We start from the raw sequence: 20,406 nt of genomic DNA on the forward strand, positions 1-20,406 counted from the left end.
TCACGGAGTCGGTTTGGTGATGAAATAATACTAAGCTTTAGGCAACAGCTTTGAAAATACTTGCTCTAACAGTGCCATTTATTTTACTTTTTCGTTACTATTGTATTTATTTTTGAGGCTGTGTTCTTACACACTCATTATATTACTGTTTTGCTGCTTTAAATAGGAAGCTGTGCTGTTCTGCGCATACATGACGCTCGCGAGCAATCTGCGCAGTTCGCGCGGGACTTGCTTTACGTTTGTGTTTACAGCATGGTGTCGGGTAGTGGATGTACTGGCAAGCAGTGAAAGAAAAATGATACTATTTGACAGAAGGGACAGCAGGGACTAACTATTCGGTGTTTTACAGAAAAAACAAATTTAAACTCTCAAGTCACTCCTCTCTTCGAAGATGTCTGATGCATGGTAAGCTAGCGAGAGCATTTGTTCATTTGTTCATGTTTGTGTTTTTGTTACGTTGTACACTGGAGTTCAACATTGCTTTTCTTTGCTGCAGCTCTGAACCTGCCGGGGCCATCAGAGCTATTGATAAGCACTCGGTGCATCAGATTTGCTCAGGACAGGTGGTGCTGACTTTGGCCACTGCTGTCAAAGAGTTGGTGGAGAATAGCATTGATGCAGGAGCCACCAACATTGGTAATTAAATATTTACCCAAAGTATTTTTCGATAGAGTCCCCTGTTTGCCTAATAATACTGTTTTTGCATTGTTAGATATAGTTTAATGTATCACATGTTTGCATGCTGCAGATGTCAAGCTGAAGGAGAGTGGAACTGAACAAGTGGAGGTGGCAGACAATGGCAAAGGTGTTGAGGAGGCCAACTTTGAAGGACTGAGTAAGTGTCACCTTTGTATCTGTGTAATTAGACAATATCTGCCTGTGCTTGTTTGTTAAGAAGAAATCATCTGTGTGTCCCACAGCACTGAAGCATCACACATCAAAGCTGAGGGATTTCTCTGACCTCATCCACGTGGAAACATTTGGCTTCAGAGGTGAAGCCCTGAGCTCTTTATGTGCTCTGAGGTAAAGTATTTCAAGTTCTGCGGTAATTTTAGATATAAAACTAAATTATTTGCCAGCTAAAATTTGCTCTTGCTCCTTATCGTAGTGACTTAAGTGTCATTACCTGCCACGAGTCCAGCCAGGTAGGCACAAAGTTGGTTTTTGACCACAAAGGCCACCTAGTGCAGAAGACCCCTCATCCTCGGCAACAGGGCACCACGGTCAACCTGCAGCAGCTCTTTTCCACCCTGCCTGTTCGACACAAGGAGTTTCAACGCAATATTAAGAAGGTCGGGCATTCAGTCATCTCTTTCATTGTCTTTCTTCACATACTGAGTTTTCCAAAAGCGGGCTTCAGGTCCCCCCTCTGTGAATCGCCACCTTATCGCGGTGGAGGGGTTTGTGCGTTCCGGTGATCCCAGGAGTTATGTTGTCGGGGGCAGTTTGTCCCTGGTAGGGTCTCCCAAGGCAAATTGGTCCTGGGTGAGGAGCCAGACAAAGAGCGATTCTAACAACCCCTATGAAGTCCAAAAAAAATCAAGGGTGAAGTTTACTCAGGGTTACCAGGGTTCCACCCGTGAGCCAGTCCCAGTGCGGTGAGCGGTGATCAGGGACAAGGTCCTGGTGTGTTGATCCGTGGCTTTCAAAATTAGCTTGTGGTACATGGTATGTCACATCTCTCAGAGATGGGCTGGTTCGCCTCAAGATACAACTGGCTCAGGAAAGCCCAGGAAACTGGCTCCAGAGCCACTCTGGAGTTGTCCTAGATGAGAGGCGGCAGCAGGAGTGGGTATTTAACTATAAAGTAACAAATTAGATCAACAATGTCAACGGACCTTAATAACGGCTATTATCTTGTTCTGTGTTTTTAGGAGTATGCCAAAATGATACATGTGCTGCAGTCCTACTGTATCATTTCTACAGGAGTGCGCATTACCTGCTCCAACCAAAATGGGCAGGGAAAGCGCAGCACAGTCCTCAGCACTAGTGGCAGCCAAAGTATGAGAGACAACATTGGAGCCATATTTGGACCAAAGCAGGTTAATATGCTGTTGCTAATAACAACAAAGCCACTGGCCTGATACTTCATAAAAGAGGCTTGTCAAAAAGCGGTTCATGTGCTTGCTAAATGTTTGATTTCATATTTATTTTTTTTCTATGATTATGTGCTGGCTGTACATCTTGCAGCTGCAGAGTCTTCTACCTTTCCAGCAAGTTTCTCCCACTGAAAATGTTATTGAAGAATATGGACTCAAGGATGCAGATCTACCCAAACAGCTTTACTCGTGAGTCTTTTATAGGAAGACCTTTTTGCACAATTCTTGTTATTATTTTCTTTTTTTATAATTATTATTCTTTTGTTTGTTTTTGACAGGATCACAGGTTTTGTGTCTCAAGGTGACCACGGTGTTGGGAGAAGCACCACAGACAGGCAGTTCTTTTTCATTAACAATCGGCCTTGTGACCCCCTGAAGGTAATTCCTGCTGAGTGGCTTTATGAGGAGGTGTCAGAATTCATCATTCATGCCTGACCTATGGTTATTCCCACCCTGCAGGTGACCAAACTCGTAAACGAAGTGTATCACATGTACAACAGACATCAGTATCCGTTTGTTGCCTTGAACGTAGCTGTCGCTTCAGGTGAGAAAATGGGGATTAATCAAGCTGATGTAATTTATGGAACCCACTTGATTTCCCTGAGTGCATGTGCGTTGTGTTTTCAGAGTGTGTGGATGTGAATGTAACCCCGGACAAGCGACAGATTTTCCTTCAGGAGGAGAAACTCCTGTTGGCTATTCTGAAGACCTCTCTCATCGCCATGTATGAGGGTGGAGTCAATAAGATCAGCCTGAACTATACACCTGCACCCAGCACCAGTAAGAACACACCTTTACATGTAGACCCTCATATCTTTACATTAACAATACAGTACAATAACAACACTGAGAGGTTTTTAGGAATATTTGTCCTTGCGCTCACTGGTTAGTAATGTAAGGGAAGGAGGAAATAACGCCATGGTTATGAGTTAATTAAGTGTGGGAGCACGAGCGCTACATAGTATTTATCTTCTAATAATGCATGGCCACGTGTAGAATCTTTTTACAAAATCTGTTTACGTTATGGGAGAAGTCCATAAAGTACTACAAAGTATTATCAAATGAAGCATGGATTCATATATTATTTTCAGAAATGTCCTACCAAGACATTAATGTACGGTTACTTCATGGGAGATCATAGGCATATGGACCCTGCCAGGTTTAATCAAATTAGTACGTTTTGTGTTCAGTATTTCATTATCCCTTTTCCAATGAATGGTATTTTTATTAGCTGTTCTTAAAAGTTTCATTTTGTTTCTGTGCTTCTTCATAGATGCAACATCAACATCTGAACCTTGCCGAGCTGTCTTGTCTAACGAGAACAAGGCAGAACGTGAGGAGGACACAGAATCTGTTATTCTGAGCCCAAAGTCATCCCTGAATCTGGCCGGCCTAAAAGCCGCTTTTTCAAGTCATTACAGTTCCAGTTCTGGGAAGTCGAGTAAGGAAAAAGCTTCCGGCAGTGGCACAACACAGAAAACACTGCAGTCTTTTTTTAAGGATCCTGTAAAAACTTCTTCCTGCAACTCAAGTTTAAAATCTCCATTAAAATACACAAGACAGCTGGATAAATGCTCGTCGGCAGGGAAGTCGGTGCTAGATGGGTTTAGGTACCGAGTGATGTCCTGCGAGGACACTGATTCTCAACAAGACAGTGCTGGGTCCAGTTGTAACATAGCTGAAGCAAAATCCGATATTCAGTGTTCTGACCTGGAGTCCAGTCCTCCAAAAGTGGACAGAACGAGTGTTAATAATGAAACTTTTAAAGAGACATCAGGCAACAGTCACACCGTTCCCGAAGATCCAGAGTTAGAGACTGAAGCATGCACTCCTTATGAGGACTCTGCTGTCAGCCCAGAGGCCAAGAGAGCCAGGAAAGACGATCCACATTTCCCTTCAGAAGAAGAATCCAGCACTTTTTCAAACGCTGGTGAGAAACCTCCCTTGACAGTGGATGCTCCAGTCTGCCTGCAGAGGAGGACTGTGCATCTTCAGTTCTCTTTAGCAGAGCTTGCAAAGAAGATGAGGAGGTTACAGGACCAGCAGAAACAAAGGGCCGGGGAAGAGCTGCTGTACAGACGCTTCAGAGCCAAGATCAACCCTGGAGAAAACCAGAGTGCAGAAGAAGAGCTCAAGAAGGAGATCAGGTAGATTTTAGAGGTATGGACTTAACTGTCGGTGTGTAATTTTCAAACAAATAATTAAAAGAAAAATGTTTTTAATCCCTTCAGTAAAGAAATGTTTAAAGAAATGGAGATCATCGGTCAGTTTAACCTGGGCTTCATTATCACAAAACTCAAGTCGGACCTTTTCATGATTGACCAGCATGCCACTGATGAGAAGTACAACTTCGAGATGCTACAGCAGCACACCATACTCCAAGGACAGAAGCTCATTGTGTAAGAGTGTAAATCGCTGGGTAAAACCGTGTTTGGAATGTTTCCAATGGCAATCCGAGTATTTTTATTATTTTTTTTCTTTCCGTTTGCAGCCCACAAAAACTTCACCTTACTGCAGTCAGTGAGAACGTACTCATAGAGAACATCGAGATTTTCAGGAACAATGGCTTTGAATTTCTGATTGATGAGGACGGTAATACAATTTACACCAGGGATTAAAAGTGATCTGATTATTCTGACAGTTACAAATATGAAGCTTATATTTGTTGTTTATTTTTGGGGGACTGCAGCTCAGGTGATGGAGAGAGTGAAGTTGGTCTCACTGCCCACCAGTAAAAACTGGACATTTGGTCCATCAGACATCGAAGAACTGATCTTCATGCTGAGCGACAGTCCAGGGGTTATGTGTCGACCATCCAGAGTCAGGCAGATGTTTGCCTCCAGAGCTTGTCGGAAATCTGTGAGTTTATATCACTGTGATGTTGTTTTTAAGTGCTCGCTCAAGTTTTGACTGGATAGTCATAGACTGCAGCATTAACTGTATATAAAGGATGGACGTGGCCACTTATTGGTTTCTAAAGTTCACTTTTGAAGCCTCGAGTTCTAGATTTTTTTTGCCCATCGTGATATTAGGTTTTTTTGGGCTCAGAAATGATATTCATCTTTAAGGAAGCTTGATTTGGAAAGCTAAATACATAAACTATATGGTATGATACACCCTGTTAGTAATGCTGGTAATTTGTAGTTATCTAAGATCTTTTAAAAATGTCATTATAGGGAAATTGCATAACATATTATTTTGAAAATGCTTTTTGATACATTTTCTGCTCATCAGGTGATGATTGGCACTGCTCTGAGTGTTAATGAGATGAAGAAGCTCGTGGTTCACATGGGGGAGATCGAGCATCCGTGGAACTGTCCTCACGGCAGGCCAACCATGAGGCACCTCGCTAACCTGGACGTCATCTCACAATACTGAGTCTGCAAAGGAAGGAACTGTTGGAGTAACTGATTTAAGATAACTGGAATGTGTCCTCACTCCAGATTACTTCTGTCAAACCACTCTTACGGTATATTGTAGAGTTAAATGGTTTGTTATTGATTTAATGTCATGTTTAGTTGTGTTTAGATTTTAAAAATGTATATTACATATTATATATTTTTTTTTATTTTAACATACACTACACGGAACAATAAAAAAAAAGATACTGAAAAAATATATGTATTCTGTCTCTGTTACTTTAAATCATTTATTTACAGGTTTGCATTGTGTTGTGTTGACTGAATGGGTCTGCTACTGGAGTGAGGTCAACCTAGATTCACACGTGAGTGGTAAAATTACTGAGACCTTATTCTGGGTTTCAAGGTAAAGGCAGAAAAGCAAATGATCTGTTAATATCGTCATTTAGGACCATAAGATTTGGGATCGTTTTATCAGCCACTGGATTTGTAAACGTTATACACATCAGACGATCTTAATTTCCAGTAGCAAATGCCGATTTAAGATTAGCAGAAGTAATTTAATAATGGAAATAATGTATTTTCCTTTACTTTGAAGTCCATAATGAGTGTTTAATGACACTTGAAAGTGTCTGGAAAATATGTTTTATTATTTACTTATTTGCGCTCACAAAATGCCTTTTATTAAGGTTATCGTAAATACTAGATCAGTTGCGCATTCAAAGCCCACCAGGTCATGGTGTGACCAAGGATTAGCCATGCAAACGCAAATGAAGGCTTTCTTTCAGGCTTCCGTAGTTGTAAGAGTCCGTTGCCATGGTTAAGTTCCTCTTCCCAGCTTGTGCAGTACTTGAGACAAGATGAGATGAGAAATAGAAAAGAGGCTAAGGAAAATTTTTGATTGGGGAAAAATAATAATAAAAAGGGAAAACGATAACAGTTGGGTATGACATCAAAAACGGAGGAGGGTAGACGATCTTAAAAGTCGATGACGATGAGCCAAATCAAGCTCCAGAATCATCCTGACAGTGACGAGCAGCCCGAGGACGATGGCAACTATGAACTTCCCCCACTTGCTATCTTAACTGTGCAGAGGTAAATTGTTACTCACGACATTAGTTATGTGAATAATTGTTTTTAGAGAACGTATAAGTTACTCAGGGTGTCTAGTCATGAGTAACCTGTGTACAATCAGAGCTGGATATGAGGTTTGGTGTCTCTCTGACAGATATGAAGGGGAAACCTGTGAAGGGCAGTTTCATGGACAAGGTGTAGCTTATTTTGAAGGAGGCCATGTGTACAAGGTACAGCTTTACTAATGAATTTCAAATACAAATAATGACTTCATTTCATAAATCAATTAAGGATTTATTATATTATAATATATTATGAAATTTATTTATATCCTTGCAAAAAAAATGCATCAAACAAATAAAAAATGTATGTTTGAATTGTATTTTTGTGAAGGGCATGTTTTCCAAAGGACTTATGGATGGATTCGGCATATTCACACGGGCAGGTGGACTAAAATATGAGGTAGCATACAGAAATTATGCATTAAATTAACTAACTGTACAGTATCCTTTCTTAAGCAGGGTTTTTGAAAAGTCAATGTATATGTAACATTTCTAAAAACAGCCATCCTTTATACACACTCATAAAAATACAGGTCAGTAAGCTGTAATGAAATATAATGTGGAGGCAAAGTCTTTGATAAAGGAATGCAGGCAAAATACTGAATTGAATTTATCTAATAGGGAGAGTTTGTACGCAATATTCCCATGGGCCAGGGCACTTATACATGGCCAGATGGCAGCACCTACAAGGGGGAGGTTTACAACAGTATACGACATGGGACAGGAACCTACAAATGTACCCAAAACAGCTTGTTTTACAGCGGGCAGTGGCATCAGGGCAAGAGACATGGAAAGGTATGATTTACCATTGATTTTGTCTTTTTTTTTTTTTAGGAATTTGGTTGTCTCTTTTTAATTGGTCTCGTTTGTGCTAGGGTATGGCGTATTATAACAAGGAAAAAAACTCTTGGTACAAAGGAGATTGGGTGAGGAACAACAGAGAAGGATGTGGACTGAGATGGTATGCATCAAGTGAATATATCTCCTCATCTGGTGTTGTATTTGAATTACCCTGCAATAACATCTGTTCCTGATAGCTACCCTTCTGGGAACATTTACTCTGGTGAGTGGAAGACCAACCAGAGGCATGGAAAGGGCACGATGCGGTGGCTGAATCTGGGACAGAAGTATGTTGGGGCATGGCAGGATGGAGTGCAGGTATGAAAGAAAACCCTAGTTTAATTATATATGAAGTTATAAAGCTTAAAAAAATGTAACTGTCTTGAATCAGATTTATGTTTTGGTTGCTCCTGCGGCAGCATGGCCAAGGTACACATGTCTGGAATTTAAGGCGAAAAGATGGATCCCAGTATTCCCAGAGCAATCGATACACAGGGGAGTTTGCTCAGGGTCAGAGGCATGGATGGGGAACCTTTTACTACGCTGGTGGTGCGATCTATGAAGGAGAATGGAAGAACAATAAAAAGCACGGGCAGGTGTGTTTCACTGTCAGCTGGAAAAAGTTGAGAGAAATCCACAGTATGCTTTCTTATTGATGTATTAAAAGTGCAGAATGAATCAACTCTGATTGTAAAATTCAGAAAAATGTCACTTTTGTCAGGGAAAATTCACACTGAGTGACGGGCGTGCATTCGAGGGACACTTTGTGGATGACCAAATTATCACACCCAACCTGAGAGCACATAGCGCTCCTCTCGGTAAGGAGCAACAGTATTCAAGAGTATGTTCAAAATAGTAAAGGAGGAAATAAGCAATCCTGCAGTTTTGAAATCCTTCCTAAATTTGTCATAGGTGCGTTCCCGCTGTCACATAGTAACTCATCTTTACTGGGACCAGACATGGCTCTGAACATTGACTGTCTCCTGGACATAATCCCGGAAAGAAAACGTGACACAGAGTGCAAACAGGTCAGTCCTCAGCTCAGCGTCCTCATTTACAGCCGTGTTCCCACCCTGAAACTGTGCGTCATGTGTAACAGGTGGAGTTTGTGGTGCTGAGGCAAGAAAGAGAGCTGAGGTCAATTTGTAGTTTCTACAGCAGGCTTGGTTATGCCCGCTCCCCAGAGAACACTCTACTGCTGTCCCGTCTTCAGTTCTGGCGCCTGCTCAAAGACTGTAACGTTCATCATCACGGCATAACTCTGACACAGATAGACCGTCTTATCAGAGGTGAAAGGGACTGCTCCACAGCAGACACTGAATGATCCTCTGAGAGTATTTATAGGTTATTTTAACCGCTTTCACTCTGTGTGTTTCAGAGGATGTTGATCCAGCAGAGATACACTCGCCTTTCACGCCTGTGCTGCTTCGCAAGCTTATCAGCTATCTCGTCATCATGGCCCACCACATCCACAGTAAAGACATGGTGTAAGGGAACCTGTTCCTACCTTTATCTGAAGATATCACAATGAAACTGCCTGGGGTGTCCCCTGACGACAGCTGCAGGGATTGGGAAACTTAATAAAATCAGTTTGTTTATACTCAAGAAAACTTTGTTTAATCGGGATTAATCGTGATCAATTATCTGTAATAATTCATTTTTTTCTCTATTTACAGGTCACCAAAGTACCTTCTGGCTGCCTGTTTTTCCAAACTGATGACAGATGACATCCTTCCAAATGCTAAGAATGTAAAAGGTGCTTACATATGCTACAGATCCAATTGTATCTGATTAATTTAAATTGCATTTCACTAGCTGAGCCCACGTCCTCATTTTAGGTTTGACAGCGTTTTAGTAGGTAAAAGTGAATGCTTTGACATGAAGTGAGCTGCAGTTTGGGGAAGGCCTCAAAGGGGACTGGCGATGGCTCCCGGGCCTGGCAGATCCCCATGTACTAAATAGAAGTGAAGAAGTTGAAGAATGGAGAACAAGGAGGGAGGGAGGATGGGGCACGTAAACGAGAATGATCAGCTTGCAGAACTGGGGGAACCTATATAGATGACAGCCAGAAGGAGCGTGTTTGGAGGCGTGGTCCTGCTCCTGAAATTCCGATACATAATCTCCAGTTATATAATGCAAAATCACAACAACAGTCACTTCAAATTGTTTTAGATTGTAAGGGAAAGAACTTACACTAATACAGAGAAGAGCCTAACAATCAATCGACCCCCTATGAACAAGTACTTGGCAACAGTGGGGAGGAAAACCTCTCTTTTAACAGGAAGAAATCTTTGGCAGAGCCAGGCCATCTGACCTAACCTAATAAGCTTTTAATCATTTGTAATTATTATTTTTTAAATTATAATAATAGTATAATTTTATTAACATACCACCACATTCCCATTAATGGTGAACTTCAGAGACAATCTGAACCATCAGCGGTACTGCTAGGTAACAGCAAACTACACTGTAATCAGAACTAAAAGAGCAAAACAGTGAAAGAAAAGTTCAGTTACTATTAATATTTTGGTTTAGTAGTTTGTTGGTTCCTCACTTGGGTTTCTTCACGGGTTTTGATACCCCTGCAGAAACCTGATGTTGTAGTGTTTAACACTCTTGCTTAACTCTATAGTATGTAGTACTAACTGTTCATTAACTGTAGCTGCGTCTGTCCAGGCTTTCTGTTTAGGCAGCCGGACGTTGGAGTGGTGGCTATGAACTATATGAAGAGGTGCTGGGAAGTCTTTCAGGTTTTCTGCACAGCCACCAGGGATGAACAGACCATGACCTGCCATCACCTGCTGTGGATGTTCAAGGTGCAACAAACTGTAACACTTTTCTTTGCTGGTATAAATAGTACATTACATTTTTGCTGCCTGTTTCATCAGTGCAACCTAAAAGCTTCTCAGTATTAAATGATTACTGCTGCTCTATCCCCTCTTTCCCTTCACTCCCAGCTGGTCACGGCAGGTGGCTTTTCCTCCTGGTTCTGCTGGAGGTTTCGTCCTTCATGTTAAATGGGAATTTTTCCTTCCCACTTTAACCAAGTGGTTGTTGTTAGGCATTTTCTGATTGTTTGGGTTATCCCTGTATTATTGTAATGTCTTTACCTTATATTATAAAGCACACAGAAACAACTGATGTTGTAAATAAAACTGAATTAAAGTTTTATTTCCCAGATTGACTTTGAAGGACTTTAATACAATACTTTAAAAAAAAATTAAAGTGGATTTATGGTCAAACAAATTTGATTTAAATGTCTTTATCAACAACAACAACAGCAGATAGGATGAATGGCATGCCTATTTATCACAAAAACAGTTAATCAAAGTTAAAATCTCCTATTGTAATCACTTGCAGGATCTCCATTTGTTGGACCATAAGCTGACCACAAGGAGGTTATTGGAGATCATCAATGCAGAAAGCCACGACCCCGACAACCTTTCCGCCAGTGTTGATCTGGAGGTCTGTTTACATCAGTAAACTCATTCAGCTGTTTTTTGGTGCAATATTCCTCTTTTTGAATCATGAGCGCTGTTGTTCTGTTCTTTCCATTGCAGATTACGTTCCTTGAGTTTTTTGAGGTGCTTCTGGGCTGCGCAGAAGTTACATGTGAGCAGGTTTCTGAAACACTGAAGGAGGACCATCGGGTTTCTGGGTCCAACACTGAAACCAGGAAGGATTCGCCTGAGGTGGAGGTCAGTGATGAGATGATACAGACAAAAAACAGCCTGTCTCAAGGCTTTCTGTATCTGCTAACCTTGTAATGTCATGTAACATGTAAAATATTTAGTTGTTCAAACATATTTTTGCAAGCTGCTTTAATAAGATAAAATCCCATCTTTATTGCAGATTGGGATTTCCAGTGCTCAGGATGGAAGTCAGTGGGATGTCAAGACTGAAGCCAACGAGATACCCGAGTCTGCAGGTTTGGTTTATCGTTTCAGTGTATGCATGCCTGTGTGTATGTATATATATATGTGTATATATATATCTGTGCATAGATAGGACTTCAGTCCTTCTAGAAGCAGGTCTTATCTTGCTTGGGCAGGGTTTGTTTTTTTTTTTTAGAAGAATTTAAACCAATAACTTTTCATTTCAGTGGTGACTGGGATGTAAACTGAGTCCATGACTTCACCTTGAAAATGCTTAAATGGTTTGCAGACTGACTACCTAAAAAGGCTTAAATTCTTTTCCCTTGATGTTATCCTTCTGTCATCATTACAGATTCAAAATTTCCTTGACCCAAAGTTTTACATAAGAATGGTTCAGAAAATGAAAGGACATTTATTGTATACAATGTAAGCTAGACATGCCCAGTAAATACACACTTCACAAATCACATATTTAGAACTGGTTTGTACTTTCAAATTCTCAGAATGATTGTGTCGTAACAAAAATGCCTAACATGTTTATTTCCTTTAGAGTACACAGACGATCCTGGAGGTGAAATCATGTGCAGACCAGCAGAAAACAACACTAAAGACCGCAAATTGGAACTTAAGATGAAGACGGTCGATGAATTCTTCAAACACTTTTTCTTCCCAGCATCTGACTATTACCAGCTAGTGACAAGAAACAAAGAAAGAAAAGCACCACCCAGAATCTCAGAGACAGATTGCTCTAGATAAGATGAAACAAAAGCCAAATAATGCTGTCAGAACAACATGCAGCTAACATGTCCTTAGTTTTGTTGGTTCAGTTTAGAGCATTATGAAGTGAAAATATTAATACAATGACCTCACACACGTTGTACTCCATTATTAAGGAGACATGCAAGTAAAGGGCTGGTTTCATGCCAAAGAAAAATCTTCAAATTTTCCAAGTTGCCACTTTGCAACAAATATTTTGTGACTGCATCTCTTCTCAGATGAAATCCCCCCCCCCCCCCCTTAGCAAAAACCCCCCCCAGAAAATTGATGAATACAAGATGAAACAAACTGTTCTGTTTGTGTATCCCGTTTTAACAAATAAAAGAAGTTAGTAATAACAGCGTTGAGCATTTTGTTCATTTGTGATTGGATATAGATACAGAGTTCTTTATTGGTTGTAACTAAAACTTTAATTAGAACTTTGTGTGAGAAAACTTTTCTACTCATCTAAGAACGTCAAAAATCTTCTTTTTTTTTTAATATAAAAAACAGTGTAAAAAGTTACTAAAACAAGTTAAAAATAAACACTTCTCTTTACTTTCTTCAGTCTCTTTACTAAATGTTAGGAGGGGTGAAGACCATGAGGTCACTCGGACAGACTGACTGGTGTATCTTGTCCTTCAGGTCTGGGGTGAAGAGAAGCAAGGCAGACTCTGCTGTCTGTACCTAAAGAATAAAGGGGAAAAAAAATCAAAAGAAAAATCACAAAGACAATTTTGGACAAAACATTAGGCAATATATGTACTTAACCACTCCATAAAACCCTAGTGTTTAGAAGAAAAGAAGTGGAAAAACTTTGACCTGTCGTGAGTGAGGAGTTAACACCGAAGACACCACTGGCAGTGCTGTCGTGACAGAAGTGAGCAAAAGAATGAATAAAACGGTGAAAATGTGTAGTTTTTAAAATGTGGTGACAAAAAAACAAAACCAAAAAAAAAAAAAAAGAACAAAACAACGCTTCAACATAAAAATCTCTCTCATCATCTCTCATTAGTTAGTGTTGCCAAGTTATAAAACATTAGTCTTACCAGACTCTTTCTCAGTAAGAAAGTTCGTAGGTTGTCTTCTAGGACTCTCCATCGCGACAGCCACTGCCATGGGTGACAGCGTCTCTGTCGCAACTGTGTCCCTTGGTGACAGGCTGCATCTGTCTGAGGGCTGGAGGTATCTCTCAAAATCCAGTCCAGAAATTTCCTAAAATTACAAGAGAATAATATATTCATTACATGGCTAGAAAACAAAACACCCCCCCCCCAAAAAAAAAATAGTTCTGAGGCACAACACAGAATTGGGGGGGAAATTTGTTTACCTCAACAACTGTGCTGTCTGGTGTGTGACACAGAGTCTTCACGAGGCCCTGCACAGCAGGTGAAGCGACGGAAGGTTGGCTAGGAGTTGCAGAGGGCGACAGTGTAAAGCTCGGGGCTGATGAGGGCTCAGGAGCTGGGGGCACGGCAGGTTGTTTGCACGGAGAGCCTGGAACTGCTGGACTGACAGGACCGTCAACAGTTACATCCTCGGCTAGCTCGTCCTGCTCCTTGACTAAACAGATTGCTGGAAGGAGTTGTGGAACAGAGGGAATGTCTGTGGAGACTTTTTCTGACACTTGTGCAGGGCATCCGTCAGGTTGGGTGTCATCTGAAATCACTTCCTTGACAGGTGAGAAATCCATAGAGATGTTCACAGTGTCCCTTCTGCTCTGGGTCGCCTGAGGAGTGCCGCACTGAGACTTTGGTTCTGGGGTTTGTCTGAGGGTGAGGCGGAGGTGTGCGGGTATGTGAACATGTTGAACAGGTGTCTGAGCCAACGCAAGGGAGCGCCGGGTGACCCTTCTAGGTGAGAGATATGTGGAGCAGGGAGAGACCCCAGGCAGCACAGCAGCATTCAAATGGCTGGATCTCCTAACTGAACAAAGATAAAACCAACATGTGCAACATGATTAGACCAAATCCAGAGTCATCCAAAGTCCAAACTTTTGGCATGCAAGTCACCTGATTGTTTAGCTGGGCTCTCCACCTGGAAGAAGCCTCCATCAAAGACCACTGTGTCCTGCTTTTGGGCCCCTGCCTGTGGGTGTGGATTCTGAGAGCTCAAGACGAGACCGTCTTCAGTGTTAGCAGCACCGGCTGCCTTCTCTGCCTCAGCTGCCTGCTTTTTGGCTTTCATGGCTGCTTTTGCGGCAGCCAGACGAGCCTTAGCTGCTGCATTAGTTCCTGCTGGCTTGGTAGGTGCTGCTGGCTGTTTCTGTTAAAAAGATGGGACAAGCTGTTTTCTTAAACACAGAGGCCTTCATATGCAAATGACTACAGAAACAACAACCATAAAACTCACTAACACTGATTAGTTGGATGATGTGTTAACAAAAGTAATGCAGTGTTATTGAACCAAAGCTTAAATTAGGAATCTTCACCTTCACTACTTTCTTCTGTCGTGGTGGAGGCTTGCGCTCCTCCACCCAGCCTCGGCCCTCTGCTTCTTTGAGAGCGTCAAACTTCTTGTTGACATCCTCGACCTGGAATAAGGGAAGAGTACAAAACAGATATTAGGCCTCTTCTCCTTGTCTGTGTTTATGTGTGTGTGTTGCACCTCTCTTTTGAGGCATCACCTGGTAATAAACCATGTCCCAGAACCCCTGCAGGTCAGTGCAGGTGGTGATCTTCTCCCCTCTGCCTAGCTCACAGTCGTCCACCAGACCGCTGAATTGGTTGAAGCGTTCTTTCATCAACAGCCGTGCTTGGCCAACAGCTGTGCGCATGCGATCTCTCACTGAACACGATGAGAAAAAAGATAACAAAATTACTATTAGTCAGAGAAATCCACCATTTTCCTCATAACCACTATCTACAGAACCAAAAATAAATATACAAGATTTTAATAATCAGAAATCAGAATTGAAATCAATTGGTGGAGAAGAAAAACTCACTTTCTTCTGGGATGGACTCATCCTCCACTTTAGACTCCCAGTGGAGAGACAAGCTCGTCAGTCTCTCTGTCTCATTGGCCATTTCTGATCTGAAGAATTTAAAATGTTAGAAAAAAAAAAAAGGTGTTCTTTTTTAAAAGACTAAACAATGGATGAGTTTTTTATATATTGAAATATGAAAAGTACTTGAAATATGAAAAGTACCTGAAATATGGTACGTCGTGCTTGGTTTCCACTGATCCACCTGGACTTGGAGGGGCAACTGTGGGAGGCGTATGAGGAGGAGAGCGCAGAGGAGATTTAGGTGGACACGATTCGCTCTGCTCATCACTGAATACGGGGGCTGGTGGAAGGTTGAAGCTGGAGCTGGATGGAAAGAACAGCATTGCTTTGAGATTGACTGAAATTTTAAAGCCTACATAGGGCCCAAAAGAAAAGAAAAAAAAAAAAACTGCAACATCATAACAAACAGAAATATCAGTGCTAAAATATAACATTGCTTCCTCCTGTGATATAGATCAATACTCTGGTATAGTATTTATATTATTAAACTTGCAGACACCCTAAACAGAATACTATAATACACTACTCCCCGACTCCTCACAGTAATGCTGAGTAACAACAGCAGTAAACACATCTATTAATTGGTGTTTTGCAATACTGTGGCCAACATCAGTGTTTCAGTACATATTTAGCAAAAGGAAAATATGAGCAGATGAAACAGAAAAAAGAAGCAGACCTTGGTGTAAGGAAGGAGTCTGCTGAACGAGGTGTGAGAGGCTCAAACTTGAAGGATGACAAGCCAGTGGGAGCCTGGAAGAGAAAACCTTCTGGAGCAAATGAGGATGTAGATGGGACGAGATCAGCAGAAACAGGCTTGGCTGGAGATTGATCCACCACCATGTCTTCTTCCTCAGCACATGGTGTCGGGCTGGGAGGACTAGGTCTTTTCTCAATGTCCTGCATCTCAGGCTCTGTCAGCTCAGGTTCCTGCACACGACAGGAGCAGCAAAGCAATTAAACTCCAAGTTACTTAAAAGTTTATCACAAGTTTAGTTTGTCGTGCGTTTCACTGAACTGCTCACCTCTGAGACAGCATGATGGATGGTGTCATTGACTGCTTCTGTGTTTCATAAAGAAGGAAAACAAAAAAGGTGAGAGAAATTCCAACAACTGTTCACAATGTAAAGTGAGGCAGACACATTTGGAACAAATTTTGTTTTGGTTTTTTGGTTCATGATACCTTTACAGTTCCTTTGTGCACCAGACAGGGGAGCCACAGGATTAAGATTTGCTCGGCTCCTTGTGGTTCTTGCATCGGACACTGGTGAGAGACATTAAACACAAACAAATATCCATTTGTTTTAATCCCTCAACGTCATTTCTTAACTTCCCTTCCCAGTTTCGATATGAAATGAGCTTCCAAACCAGACAATACCTGCAGTCTTGTCCTTAGGTTTGGCTTTTACCACAGGAACTGGAGGTCTGTTGGCAGATCTGGTTGACAAAGCTCGTACGGCAGGTGCTTCTATGGTAGAATGGGATAATACTGACACAAATTAAGCGCTAAACACAGGAATGCAGTACTGCAAAACAAAAAAGCTCAATGGCTGGTTTCAAGGGCAGTTTTTTTTTTTTTTTATTATTTGTACCTTTGGTCTTGGTTGTAGTTGATGCAGGCTTGGCAGAAGCTACCCGGGTCCTTGTTGATCTTTCCACAGCAGGTTGTCCTACAGAAAGAGAAGAAGGTCAGTACTAAAACTGCTTCTTATCTAAAGCTGCATTTAAAAAAATAAAAATAAAAATTCAGTTAAGGGGCATTCAGTTAATTTACCCTTCTTCACTCCAGTATTTGGATCTTGTATCTTCAGAGGCTGCAGAAATTGAGGCAATAGAAAAACAAATGAACAAAGTATTAGTTTTTTGTTTTAAATAGGTAAATACGAAACTTGTGAAAACAATTGTGCATGCGTGGAAGAAAACAGTACCTTCTCCACTTGCTGCTGCTGTTTCATTGAACGAGTGACTCTAATACTTTGGGATGGAGCTGTGTTCGCCTTTTTCTGAAAGCATAACCAAAAATAAATAAATAAATTCCACTGAGACCAAAAAAACATATCCTCTGGTATCACGTGGTCATCACAGTTATGAAAGAACCAACAAAAAGAAAGGGAAGTAGTGTGATTCACAGACATGTTTTAAAATAAATTATCTAAAGTGTTTATTGATAAGTCCCTTCTTACCTCTTTGATTTTTGTTGAGGCATCTGGGACAGCAGGTAGTGAGGTAATGGTTCCCGTTGGATGATACAGACCAATCTTAAACACCCCTTTACGTTCCCTTTCCCTCTTCTCTTTCTCCTTCTCAAGAGCCTTCCGCTCCTTCCAGCGCTCGAGCTGTTTCAGCCTATCTTCAACTGCTTTTCCTGTGGAGGAACAAGCATGGCAAAGGACACAAATCAGCTAGAGCTAGAGCAGTTCATTTTTTTTTTTAAAACTGTGAAGCCATACCTTTAGCAGGTTTTTCATTGTTTTTCGTCTTCTCTTGTATGGTTGACATATTGGCCACTGCAATAGAGGCATCCAGGGAGGACATTTCCAGCTCTGGGAGTTTATCCAGCTGCCTCCGGGTGTTCACGGTACGTTCTCGATTCTCCTTCTGGGAATGAGACCTTCTCCGAGACATTTTTACCCTAAGCATCGACACACTGGTGTCCCGCTGCCGCAGGTGAGCAAATCGTGACTCCATAATCAGGTATCTGGATTTTTCAAGAAGGGAAACAGATAATGTTTTGAAAGGTACTGCAGATTGCATGCAATGGATATTACAGACATTAGGATACATTTGTCATATTAGATAAAAATGAGAGGGCTCAAAAACTGAATGGCAAACATTTTCGTTTTTTGTGTTGTAATCAGCTATAAGAATAAAAATTAGACACAGTTTTTAAACGTATTAGTGTCATTATTCATGTGGTGGCAATTTTAAAACCACACACAAAATAATTCCCAAAACATGGACAATGTACTGAGCAAGAGCTGTCAGGAAAAAAAAGAAAAGAAAAACACTTCTTAGTATGTGGTATAGGCTAGGCACTGTAAATGGTAACACGGCAAAAACGGCTTCATTTTGGCCTGTTTAGCTACAAGCTTGCAGACGTAACCACCAACAGATCAAAAATATTGACGCTGTGTTTTTTCCCCTCCCGCTTTTCTTATTCTCCCGAAATTCTTACAAACAATTGCGTTAAAGCAACAACAGGAGTGGCGTCGAGATGGCTTAATTTTTTCCTTGGTGGTTTGTGTGCAACTAAACGTCAACGTCAGTGTTACTGGATTAAAGTACGATTTGATGGAGACGTGAACCTTGCACCAACTACAGACCTGAGTAAAAGCAAAATATAATAAGGCAAAAAGTGGAGAAAATAAACGTGAGCCAGCACAGTGTTTTGTTCTACTGCTACTAAAAAGTGTAGTGAGCAGAAATAGATACTTTCAAAGGCGAACCAGGAACATGAGCTAATTATTCAACCAATGCTAGTTTTGTAACCCACTCCACCGCGACTGTTGACAGAAGGACTCGCGCAGAGTTCAACGTTCCGTTAACAAATATCTCTAAGTGAACAACTTTTATGATTAAAAACCCAACTTACCTTTTTTCTTTTTCCAAAGAGGTAAAAAAAATTATTTTCTTTTTTGTCTACTTACTAAAACCTGACAGCGCAACGTACACGCTCAGTGCAGAAACACAACAATCATGGCGGGTGAGTTTTTAAAATTTGTCCAAGTTTACGCTGATTGGCTGCAAGTCGTACATGAGCCCTGATTGGTTAGTTTATTTTCTTCTTCTTCTGATTATTTTGTTGCTGTTGTAACAACTTTCCATTGTGTGCTGAAATTAGTCCAGAAAAGTGGAGAGAAATTTCTATAAAAACGTTTGCTTCGAATAATTTTTTTTTAAAAAAAGGTCAAACCTTGTATAATTACACAATATGCATGTGTCTGATAAAATCAGGCATTTACAGTAGGAAGGGTAACAATTAGTATTAATATTAAGTTGTTTAGCTGATATAGTTAAACGGGAATTATTTATAATCAGCAATCAGCTATGTGGGTTAAATCCATGTGGAATGAAATGAACTGTAAATCATTATTTGTTACATTGCAAATCAACTCATAATAAAAATACACATGCATCCACAGAAAACTAATGAAATGATTGTACAATGTGATGCAAATAAAAGTGTTCATCATAAATAAGTTTAATAAATATCTCAGTTAGACAGAAGATTTAAAAAGTGATATTTTGAAGCCAAATAAATTCCTAAATCTCTGTTTTTTTTTCTCCTCTTCCCCCTCTGGGTGGTCTTTATCCTTCAAGCTCGGGCCCTCTGAGCTTCAGGGTCCTGCGCAGTAGCTGTTTCTAGGACTGCACTCTTCTGGACAGAGATCTTGATGTTGTTCCTAGGATCTGCTGGAGCCAGTCGCCTAGCTTGGGGGCAGGGGGGCGGAGGGCCACGGCACCGAGCGCTATACACACTCCGTTTACTCCTTTGTGTAACTTATGCAGACTTCAGTGTCCACATCACTCTTGTGTAACTTGCCTGTTAGACCAGAATTGACTCTCAGACCAGCGACAAAGTCATAACTCAAACAAGGAGAGCATAAACAGGTGAGAAAATTTCGAACAGCATATATAAATGTACACTTTTTTTTCTCTCCACATGAAACTCCGTGTAGTGTAGTTCAACAACCAAATGAAGTAACATCAACAAAAATACATTTTTGAGTCATGATCATTTTTGTTTTATGGTGGATTTAAGTCCTAAAATAGTAACAACACTTGCGTTTTAAAGGTCATTAAAAAAACCTGACTAAATATTACATTCCTAACCTCTCTGTCAACAAAACTCGCAACTGTGTTTTTTAATAGATAATATGTCATCGCATTTTCTGTCCTTTTCCACGAGGGACAAAGGATGGAGTACAAGTTAGGATGTAGTTCAGACAAAACCAAAAGAAAAAGCCGTTCAGGCCTAATTCATGAGATTTTTTGTAAGATTTTGCTAACTACATTTCCTGTAAAAGCACCAAAAAAAGATATTAGAAGCTTAATATGTCATAGGTGCCAAGAATTCAGTACCGTCTCAGTTATTTACAAGAACCATGGAACAGTAGATTTCTATGATCTCTGGCATGTTTCGAGTGCTCCAGGAGTTCATCACAACCTCATCCTTTTTATTTTTAAAGTAACTGGAATTAATTATTTTGAACAGATGTCTTTGTTATAAAATGTAGAAAATCCCCCAACAAAGCAAAACAAAGAAAACAGGCCACAAAAACCTAAGTAATGCTACCATCTACTCACTTACCTTCAATTAATTTGCACTGAACAGTT

At 40.7% G+C, this 20,406-nt stretch overlaps 3 protein-coding genes across 4 annotated transcripts; 2 read left to right on the forward strand and 1 right to left on the reverse strand.

The window, feature by feature from the left end:
* The first annotated feature begins 156 nt into the window (after positions 1 to 156).
* pms2 (PMS1 homolog 2, mismatch repair system component) lies at positions 157 to 5,667 on the forward strand. Its single transcript, XM_063482106.1, has 15 exons — positions 157 to 405; positions 497 to 636; positions 749 to 835; positions 921 to 1,023; positions 1,109 to 1,292; positions 1,875 to 2,042; positions 2,191 to 2,288; positions 2,378 to 2,477; positions 2,559 to 2,643; positions 2,727 to 2,879; positions 3,373 to 4,246; positions 4,331 to 4,498; positions 4,591 to 4,691; positions 4,789 to 4,958; positions 5,334 to 5,667. The coding sequence occupies exons 1-15, from the start codon at positions 392 to 394 to the stop codon at positions 5,475 to 5,477; spliced, it is 2,589 nt and encodes an 862-aa protein (XP_063338176.1). The 5' UTR covers positions 157 to 391; the 3' UTR covers positions 5,478 to 5,667.
* Positions 5,668 to 6,395: 728 nt separating this feature from the next.
* Positions 6,396 to 12,285, forward strand: rsph10b (radial spoke head 10 homolog B). The gene is made up of 17 exons (XM_063482146.1): positions 6,396 to 6,553; positions 6,687 to 6,762; positions 6,926 to 6,994; positions 7,216 to 7,389; positions 7,470 to 7,555; positions 7,632 to 7,752; positions 7,854 to 8,030; positions 8,156 to 8,252; positions 8,347 to 8,462; positions 8,534 to 8,723; positions 8,813 to 8,921; positions 9,111 to 9,190; positions 10,111 to 10,250; positions 10,795 to 10,899; positions 10,995 to 11,132; positions 11,287 to 11,362; positions 11,860 to 12,285. The coding sequence occupies exons 1-17, from the start codon at positions 6,447 to 6,449 to the stop codon at positions 12,063 to 12,065; spliced, it is 2,067 nt and encodes a 688-aa protein (XP_063338216.1). The 5' UTR covers positions 6,396 to 6,446; the 3' UTR covers positions 12,066 to 12,285.
* Positions 12,286 to 12,563: 278 nt separating this feature from the next.
* On the reverse strand, positions 12,564 to 18,741 carry dlgap5 (discs, large (Drosophila) homolog-associated protein 5). 2 transcript variants are annotated; one of them, XM_063482108.1, is made up of 19 exons: positions 18,662 to 18,741; positions 17,520 to 17,767; positions 17,253 to 17,434; positions 16,998 to 17,072; positions 16,844 to 16,883; positions 16,662 to 16,739; positions 16,448 to 16,537; positions 16,253 to 16,333; positions 16,095 to 16,132; positions 15,749 to 15,999; positions 15,214 to 15,375; positions 15,010 to 15,098; positions 14,692 to 14,852; positions 14,497 to 14,598; positions 14,078 to 14,330; positions 13,396 to 13,991; positions 13,115 to 13,280; positions 12,888 to 12,931; positions 12,564 to 12,752 (listed from the first exon to the last, which is right to left on the reverse strand). In XM_063482108.1, the coding sequence occupies exons 2-19, from the start codon at positions 17,755 to 17,757 to the stop codon at positions 12,642 to 12,644; spliced, it is 2,757 nt and encodes a 918-aa protein (XP_063338178.1). In that variant the 5' UTR covers positions 17,758 to 17,767; positions 18,662 to 18,741; the 3' UTR covers positions 12,564 to 12,641. The 2 variants fall into 2 exon arrangements, with proteins under 2 accessions (XP_063338178.1, XP_063338177.1); XM_063482107.1 differs by having other exon boundaries at positions 16,448 to 16,558.
* Positions 18,742 to 20,406: the final 1,665 nt, after the last annotated feature.

The sequence above is a fragment of the Pelmatolapia mariae genome, linkage group LG8, assembly GCF_036321145.2.
Source record: "Pelmatolapia mariae isolate MD_Pm_ZW linkage group LG8, Pm_UMD_F_2, whole genome shotgun sequence".
Taxonomy (NCBI): domain Eukaryota; kingdom Metazoa; phylum Chordata; class Actinopteri; order Cichliformes; family Cichlidae; genus Pelmatolapia; species Pelmatolapia mariae.

Bases quoted from the DNA above. Each gene is read 5' to 3' on its own strand.
- dlgap5 (XM_063482107.1), bottom strand. From the start codon at position 17,757: ATGGAGTCACGATTTGCTCACCTGCGGCAGCGGGACACCAGTGTGTCG. The intron at 17,073-17,252 runs GTAAGAAGGGAC...TTATGCTTTCAG, and splicing joins CCTCAACAAAAATCAAAGAG to AAAAAGGCGAACACAGCTCC. The intron at 15,376-15,748 runs GTCTGCTTCTTT...CTTTCCATCCAG, and splicing joins GACTCCTTCCTTACACCAAG to CTCCAGCTTCAACCTTCCAC.
- pms2 (XM_063482106.1), top strand. The intron at 2,043-2,190 runs GTTAATATGCTG...TACATCTTGCAG, and splicing joins CCATATTTGGACCAAAGCAG to CTGCAGAGTCTTCTACCTTT. The intron at 2,880-3,372 runs GTAAGAACACAC...GCTTCTTCATAG, and splicing joins TACACCTGCACCCAGCACCA to ATGCAACATCAACATCTGAA.
- rsph10b (XM_063482146.1), top strand. From the start codon at position 6,447: ATGACGATGAGCCAAATCAAGCTCCAGAATCATCCTGACAGTGACGAG. The intron at 6,995-7,215 runs GTAGCATACAGA...TTTATCTAATAG, and splicing joins CAGGTGGACTAAAATATGAG to GGAGAGTTTGTACGCAATAT. The intron at 11,363-11,859 runs GTTTGGTTTATC...TATTTCCTTTAG, and splicing joins CGAGATACCCGAGTCTGCAG to AGTACACAGACGATCCTGGA.